The sequence below is a fragment of the Nyctereutes procyonoides genome, unplaced genomic scaffold (assembly GCF_905146905.1).
Source record: "Nyctereutes procyonoides isolate TBG_1078 unplaced genomic scaffold, NYPRO_anot_genome, whole genome shotgun sequence".
NCBI classification, from domain to species: domain Eukaryota; kingdom Metazoa; phylum Chordata; class Mammalia; order Carnivora; family Canidae; genus Nyctereutes; species Nyctereutes procyonoides.
In genome coordinates, this window is record NW_026575020.1 from 3,177,599 (window position 1) to 3,186,076 (window position 8,478).

At 46.2% G+C, this 8,478-nt stretch overlaps 1 protein-coding gene across 1 annotated transcript; it reads left to right on the forward strand.

Annotated features, from left to right (window-relative positions):
• Positions 1-1,086: 1,086 nt before the first annotated feature.
• KRT38 (keratin 38) lies at positions 1,087-6,318 on the forward strand. Its single transcript, XM_055320962.1, has 7 exons — positions 1,087-1,656; positions 1,848-1,930; positions 2,719-2,875; positions 3,244-3,405; positions 3,492-3,617; positions 3,994-4,214; positions 4,879-6,318. The coding sequence occupies exons 1-7, from the start codon at positions 1,165-1,167 to the stop codon at positions 5,009-5,011; spliced, it is 1,374 nt and encodes a 457-aa protein (XP_055176937.1). The 5' UTR covers positions 1,087-1,164; the 3' UTR covers positions 5,012-6,318.
• The last annotated feature ends 2,160 nt before the right edge of the window (positions 6,319-8,478 follow it).

Genomic DNA, 8,478 nt, shown 5'->3' on the forward strand with positions numbered 1-8,478 from the left:
CTTAGAATCAGGGAAGTAAGGTAGGAAAAACTCTCCCATACTGACTCTGATAATACTGACTCTGATAACTCAGTGTCCATTGAGTTTCATGGCCAAGTTCTTATTTGGGATTAAAAAAAGATTATTGTTAATTTTTATTTGTTTCTAGCTTATTGAACTCACCTTTCCTGGTCCAGATCAGGCAAGGTTCAGGGTCACCCTCAACTGATGAGATTCTCAGACAACCTATTTAAAACATCTATGGCTACCCAAGTTTGGGTTGCTTCTTTATGGGCAGAAACTATATCAGGCTTAAGTAACTTTATGGCATGTGTGTGGCACAGTGCTTGGCACATAGGATGTGCCAGGAGATGTGTGCTGAATGAATGGACTTATCAAAGTTTTATTGACCCTAAAACTGAGTTTGAGGGGCACCTACGTGGCTCAGTAGGTTACACGGTATGCTTTCCTCTCTGGTTATGATTCCAGGGCTCTAAGATTGAGCCCCATGTTGGGCTTCCTACTCAGCAGGGAGTCTGCTTCTTCCCCAGTTTATGCTCTCTCTCTTTCAAATAAATAAATAAACAAAATCTTAAAGAAACCCCTTAGTTTGAAAAACAGGAAACTAAATAAGGAATGTGAAAATTTTGATAATCAAAACCTACAGCATCTATCAGCAAAGAAGCAGTCTCTTCCATGAATAGGGAAGGCTGGGTTAGTTTTAGCCCAGGTGAGCACCACTGTGGTCATAGGGATTTATCTCTTCTGACACTTCAATGGCCAACAGGAACAGTCATGACTTCAGTGTGGGCACATCAACAAGGAGGCCAACTATAGACAAGGAATAAACCTCTGATGGCTAAAAGGATTTTGTTCTTTGAAAAAATAATAAAAAGCTTCTGACTTTCTATTAACAGACAACTTAATATCAAAAAGCAAAGGGCACCTCAACTTCATCAACATTCCTTTAATGAGGTGAGGAACTCCTAATGGTAAACTCAACAGCTGAGTAACAGGATGACGGTACAACAATAGGTAGAGAATCAAGGCCCTGAGGTCAAAGCATGGAGCCAACACCCACCTGGGATGGGGTATAAAAGGCCCAGGAGGATAGGGGATTGTCACACTCAGTGGCTTGGCCTTCCCAGCTGCTCTGAACCTTCTGTGCACCCTCAGCCCAACACCATGACTTCCTGCTACATCAACTCATCCCACTGTCTGGGCAGCACCAAGATGCCTACAGCAACAAATGTCTGTGGCCCCTGCACTGACATTGGAGGCCAGCCTGGGTCAGAGGCCAAGGCTGCGTCCCTGTGCCTGTCGGCCACTATCGCACATGCCAACCGACCGCGTGTTGGGGCAACCCCTCTGGGCCAACCCAGCCTCTGTATGCCCCACAGCTGCCAAACTGCTTGCCCCTTGCCAGGGACCCGCAACATTCCTGGCAACATTGGAGTCTGTGAGAACTATGGGGAAGGCGCTCCCAATGGCCATGAGAAGGTGACCATGCAGTTCCTGAATGATCGCCTGGCCAACTACCTGGAGAAGGTGCGCCAGCTGGAGAGGGACAATGAGGAGCTGGAGACCAAGATCCGAGAGTCAAGCAAATGCCATGAGTCCACTGTGTGTCCAGACTACCAGTCCTACTTCCGGACAATTGAGGAGCTCCAGCAGAAGGTGAGGTTTGGAGTAGCTTGGGAGGTGCTGGGTCTGAGGAAGGTGGTAGGGCCTAGCAGGCAAGAAGCCACTGAAGGTTCAGGGAGCTTTGGGTTCTTGGATTCCCTTGAGTGTGAGTGTACTGCCACCTGTAGAGCTGGGGCCCAGGTTATGATGTTTTGTGTATGAACTGTCTTCTTGGTTTTCCTCAGATCCTGTGTAGCAAGGCTGAGAATACCAGGCTGATTATCCAAGTGGACAATGCCAAGCTGGCTGCTGATGACTTTAGAATCAAGTAAGTAGGACCTGAAGAAGGCTCAGAGTGACTCCTTCTTCCACCCTAAGTCCCAATGGCCAAACACCTGATTGACTGAATTACTGTCCTGTTTCTTCTTTCCTAAATTCTCCAAATAGAAATTTTTATTACAAACAAAATGAGTAGAAGGATGAGAAAGAATACCACCAAATTCACTGTGTATGGTGTAGCCCAGAGTTAGTCCTCCTTCATTTATTTTCCTAAAATTAAAGATAAGGCTGCCTGAGCTCACTAACTAGGGGCAGAATAAGGTGATTTCAAGAATAAACTGAGTAAGGACAGTTGTTGAATTTCTTATGTAAGTTAGACGATCCCCTTACAGATGGGTCAAAGTCCAGATTTACCTATGGGGTCCTCAGGTACCAGGTGTTTCTACTAAACAAAGATCAGATATAGAGAAATAGCCCAGCACAAGCATGAAGGGGGCAAATCACTGACGTGGTGCTTGGTTGTTTAACCTGGTTAAAGGATAGCTCACACAGCAGTGTGAGCCCTGTCCTGGATGCTAAGATACATTGTAGGCAAGCCAGTTAATCTTTTGGCATTAAAATTGCTTCAAGCCCAATGTTAAAATGATATCTGCTATGAGTGCTTTGCTAGACCGTGAGCCAATTGAGTAGAGGGACTGAGTCTAATTCATCTCTGAGGCCAGAGTTGAGCACAGTGAGCAAATGAGAATCCCAGTTGGAGAAGGAAATGGAAACTAGGGGCAGCTGAGAGGGGCTGTCTTTGGCATCCTGCTAACCTTGCATCTCCTGTGCTGGCAGGCACGAAAGTGAGCTCTCCCTGCGCCAGATGGTAGAGGCGGACATGTGTGGGATGCACAAGCTCATGGATGACCTGAGCCTGGCCAAGGCTGACCTGGAGGCCCAGCAGGAGTCCCTGAAGGAGGAGCTGCTCTGCCTCAAGAGGAACCACGAACAGGTGTGGTCCTGGGGATGCAGACCTATGGGGAGGGCACTGGCCAGGAAAGGGAGCACTGCTCATCCTGAGGCTCTAGGGTTAAACCTGGGGTTCACTTGGCATCAGGATGAAGGGTTGATCCAGGTCTGGCAGTCAGACTGATTGTATGGGATGTGGCAGAGGGGGAGTTTCTGGTCTGTAAAGATTTGCCTTGTCTATTTAGGAAGGTGTCCAAATGGATTCTCCCTATGGACCATGGGCAAGACCTCTCAGTCAGTGCATGAGTGGGGTCGCCTCTCATGCTGCTTGTTTGGGGAGGGGTTCAGGTGTCATCTGCTCTGTCAAAAAGCCTTTCCTCACTCAGGGTGTGGATCTTTCTGTTCCTACAGGAAGTGAGCATTCTGAGGGGCCAGCTGGGGGACAAGCTCCAGATTAAGCTGGATGTTGAGCCCACCGTGGATCTGGGCAGGGTGCTGGAGGACATGAGGTGCCACTATGAGGCCATGGTGCAGACCAGCCGCAATGATGTGGAGGAGTGGTTCCAAGATCAGGTGAGGGTGCTGCCTCGGAGCAGGGAGGGACCCGGGCTTCCACACAGGCAGGCTGCTGATCATGTCTCTGTGCACTTGTGTTTCAGTCTGAGAGCATCAGCCAGCAGGACATGTCCTGCTCCGAGGAGCTGCGGTGCTGCCAGTCGGAGATCCTGGAGCTGAGACGCACGGTGAACGCCCTGGAGGTGGAGCTTCAGGCCCAGCACACGCTGGTGAGCTCCTCTGCACACCTGGAAGACTCAGCCTGGTTCCCATTCCCAAGAGCAGTTCCTGGTTCAGTCCCTGCCTCCCTTAAGTACAGACCAGGACACAGTTCAAACCCTGACTTCTTTGCCTTTGCAAGAACTTTCTCATAGATGTGGTTGCTGAGGGAATGAACATTCCTTCAGATGAGCGAGGTCCTGCAAATTTATCCTGAGGTCTACAATGATGAGCAATGGCACGTCATTAGTTCCTCCAGCTGAGGAATGCTAACAGGAGCTAGGTTGTTCTCCAGGCCTGGCAACACCTTGGGGTGACACAGTCTTACTGGAGAGACTGGGGCTGCAGTCCATGATTTTCCATCTGGCTCTGTCTTTGGTATTACAGAAAGACTGTCTGCAGAACTCTCTGTGTGAAGCCGATGCCCGTTTTGGCACGGAGCTGGCCCAGATGCAGATCCTGATCAGCAATGTGGAGGAGCAGCTGTCTGAGATCCGGGGTGACCTGGAGCGGCAGAACCAGGAGTACCAGGTGCTGCTGGACGTTAAGGCTCGGTTGGAGTGTGAGATCAACACATACCGGAAACTTCTGGAGAGCGAGGATTGCAAGTAGGTGTGATCTAGGCACGTGGCCAAGTCATTTGCTCCATTCAAATGAGACTCTCAGGGTAATAGTTGTGCTGTCTACAAAGAGGAAGGTGGTGTATACTTCTGCTGAATGACCCATTGCCCTTTACTCTCCTCACTCTGTGCATCATTGGCATAGTGTTAAGGAAGACACTGTCCATTCAGACCATTGCCAGGTCTCCAGTGGGGCTACTTGGTGTAGCCGTTGACTGGGGAGAGAAGACATATAACTGTTCCTTGAGTAGGAGATTTGCATATAGAACCCAACAAGTTGTTGGACCTGATTTTGCTCTCTTGTCAATCATTCTTTGTATTTTATATCTATAGGAGAGAATCTGATTCTCATATAGAATATCTGATTGGGGAAGGCATTTTAAGATCACTCAGTCTAGTTGTAAGGGTGCATAGTAGAGATCAATGGCCAGGGTTCCATTGGGTCATTGTCCTATAGTTTTATTTATTTTATTTAAATTCAATATGCCAACATATAGTATAACACCCAGTGCTCATCTCATCTTTTGCCCTCCTTTATGCCTGCCACCTGGTTTGTCCTGTGGTTTTGGAGTGGGGACTCCTTCTTTGTGCTCCATCACATATCACTCATTTCCCACCCCTAACTTTGTTCACCTTCTCTATTTCTCCACAGACTCCCCTGCAATCCATGCTCCACTGCTGCCTCTTGTGTCACATCCCCCTGTGCAACTCGTCCAAGCTGTGCCCCCTGCCCCACTTTTGTGTCCGGGTCAGCCTGTGGAGCCAACACCGGGAGCCGGTTTTGAATGCCCATGCACCAGCAGGGGCAGTTAAAGCAAGGGGATGCCCAAGGAGAAATGCTTTTTATATATGCAGGCACTCGGTTCCTAACTATTGCTGACTTTTTGTATGTAGAGGCTTTTCCAAAGGTGACAGAATATCAGGAGAAGTGGAATCTTGGTTGGGAGGCTTCCTTCTCAGTTCCAGATTTTCCCAGATAAGTTTCATGACCTCAGTGGCTGGATCCCAACCACCAGTGGTGGCTTGGGAATATCTACATTGAAGATACTCAGGCATAGGATCAGACTGAAAAAGTATCTTGGGGTGAGGATGGGGTGGGACCTGAAATTGCATTTGTATTTCAAAACACCAATTTTAGTTTGAAAATTTCCAGTTTGTGGCCAGGAAAGTGAAGAACAAACTTCATTGTTTGGGATTCCCTCCAATGTACTGATTCCATCTAACATCTGCAGCCTCAGATAATGGCTCCAGAGAGGGAGCAAAGGAACTAGATACTACATATCTGACCACTTCCTCTTCTATTTCCTTTCTCCTTTCCTCCTGCCTCCCTGCCTTTGAAGTGGCTCCATTTCCTCTCTAGGGTAAGTTAAGAGCTTCCCTTGTATCAGATCTCAGCTCTCTCCACTCAGAGTCCTATCTGACCAAAGGACCGGTCTTGCCTCTTGCTCTGTAAAGGGAACTTTCAGATTAAAAAAATCTCTCTTCTCTAGAAATCTTGACTTTCTTAACTATTGGCTGGCTATACCTTTCTTCATCTAATTTGACAGTAACATTTGAACTATGACTTTATATTTTCTAGTACTTTCTCCTGAAATATTAAAACCTATTGATTCAATAGGCCACACTGTTGGGCATGATGATTTAGGGTAATGGAAAATATATCTACAATATTTCCAAAATTTTTCTTCTTGCTTACCTTCTGTGCTCCCACCTTATGTCTCACCACTCTCTCCCTTCCTCACCACGATGCCGCCACATTGGCCAGTGCATTCCTTGGGTGTCCCTGAGACTGGTCCCTGTTTTTCCTCCTCCCTAGAATGCTTTCCTTCTCCTTACTATTCAGGGCTCAGAAGAAATGTCACTCCCTCCAAGAGCTCCTGCTTGGCCATCCGTCCACAATGGTTACAGCCTTGTCACTCTCTGTCCTGCTTACTGTCACCATGGTAGCCCTCAACAGCTAAAATTGCCTGCTTCTCCATTGTTTTCTCATTAAAATGCTTCCTGGAGATTAGCATTGTACACTGCTGCTTCCCCAGAGCCTAGCTCACTGCTTGATAAAGAGTAGATGCTTAATAAACATCTGTTAAAAGAATGAATGTGTCTTCCTGACTTTATCTCTGACTTGTTATGGGCCTTGAGAATCATCACTTAATTCAGCATTTTTCCCTGCTATAAAATGAAGGGTATGTCATTTTTCCTACTTACATTCTAGATCTGTCATGGATTCTATGGGTAAATGAGATGGCAGAAATTTAAAAAGCCTGAAAAGGAGACAGCACCATATTAGCCTCATTTAGAGCCAATGTCATATACTTAGGAATGTGAGAGCTGAGCCAGACTGCTCAGAGTTCACCCATGGCTTCAGACTTTTTCCTCTGGGCAGCTAAAATTAATTTCCTCTAGAAGCTAAATGCAATCAGAAATGAGATGGTGCACTTAATAATTTGCTTTCCAGAGCAAATTTTATTTGAGTATTTGCATTAGTTCAAAGCATGAGAAAACTTTGCTTCAAAGGGGCAGAGCCTTCTTAGCAACTCCCTAATATTGAATCCACCCATGGAGAGGGGGCCCAATTTCATGGATCCTCTCATTTCCTTTTTCTCCCTTTGGATCCACCAGTGTTGAAGTGATGGGACAATACACCCTTGACCTCAGAGGCACTCATTAATTTTACAGGTCACTGTGATTCTTGTAGAACTCCATTTTGGAGGTTTTGTTTTTCAGGAATGCAGATTATGTTCATTTGCAGTCCTGATTTCTAAATGTGGTTAACAGCTAGTTGAAAAAAATAGCTTCTTCAGCCTCACTGCTTCTCAGGCTTTGTTCCATCATACGAGAAAAAGCAGCAGGGAGAAATGAAGTCACTTAAACCACCCACATCAGAGTAAAGACTGGGATAGTTCAGGGCAGCCTAGTCTCCATGGGGACAAACTGCCTGTTGGCATATAGGGGTTACAGCTTCCAGTTCTGAGTGTGGTCCTGATGGCGATGGGTGACCTTCAGGAAGGACTTCTCATGATAAGTTGCCATTTTTGTCTGAAGTGGATTGCCTGACCTGTGTTGGGAGCAGAAGCAGAAACAGGAGTCTTGCCAGAAACTGGCTTGTTTTTTTTCCCTCATGATCTGAGCTGGAAAGCTTCCTCTGCAGCTTTGACTTTTTCTGAGAAGTGAAATGAATGAGATGGGACCTGCCAAGTTGGTGCCCACCTCTGAAGCACTGCCTTTTGGGAAAGACCCAGGCTTCTGCTTTTGACCAGCTTCAGTCCCTGATGCTGTGCCTGGTGCATTTCTTTCTTTCCTGTGAACAGCAACATCTACATCGCACAGAGCCTGCTTTGCTCTCTCCCTCTTCGATGGTTAAACATTTGAATATAACTGCTCAGTTTTAAAATGGAGTTTTACATGAGAGACACCTAACTCTGGGAAATGAACAAGGGGTAGTGGAAGGGGAGGTGGGTGGGGGTTTGGGGTGACTGGGTGATGGGCACTGAGGGGAGCACTTGGCAGGATGAGCCTGGGTGTTATGCTATATGTTGGCAAATTGAACTCCAATAAAACAATTAAAAAATAAAAAAATGGAGTTTTATATATTGCTGGCTTCCCCTTGCCTCATAGTAAGTGCTATCTCTTCTTCCTGGGAGCAGAATGTCATGCTCTAGCATTCTTATAGTCAGACATTATAACTGCTTTTAAAATACGAAGCAGTGAAGCTCCCAGAAGTTAAATAGCTTGATTACAGATATGATTTGGCAAGTGGCTGAGCCAGGACTGAGACATAAATTGCACTGGCTGCAAAGCAACTCTCATTGTATCACTTAATGTATTTATCCTCTGCTTCTTTGAGTGATTGAGCTGCTTTTTAAAGAGGGACCTTTGTGTATGGTGTAAGAGAATGGTCTAGTTTCATTCTTCTGCATGTGGCTGCCCAATTTTCCCAGGACCATTTATTGAAGAGACTGTCTTTTTTCCAGTGGATAGTCTTTCCTGCTTTGTCAAATATTAGTTGACCATAAAGTTGAGGGTCCACTTCTGGAGTCTCTATTCTTCTGTTCCATTGATCTATGTGTCTGTTTTTGTGCCAGTACCACACTGTCTTGATGACCACAGCTTTGTAGTACAACCTGAAATCTGGCATTGTGATGCCCCCAGCTATGGTTTTCTTTTTTAATACTCCCCTGGCTATTTGGGGTCTTTTCTGATTCTCTTACACTATACACAAAGATAAACTCAAAATGGATGAAAGATCTAAATG

What these genes read in the sequence shown, in the direction of transcription:
- KRT38 (XM_055320962.1), top strand. Translation starts at nt 1,165, where the DNA reads ATGACTTCCTGCTACATCAACTCATCCCACTGTCTGGGCAGCACCAAG. An exon ending in TCAAGAGGAACCACGAACAG is followed by an intron (nt 2,876 to 3,243) that starts GTGTGGTCCTGG and finishes CTGTTCCTACAG; the next exon opens with GAAGTGAGCATTCTGAGGGG. An exon ending in TTCAGGCCCAGCACACGCTG is followed by an intron (nt 3,618 to 3,993) that starts GTGAGCTCCTCT and finishes TTGGTATTACAG; the next exon opens with AAAGACTGTCTGCAGAACTC.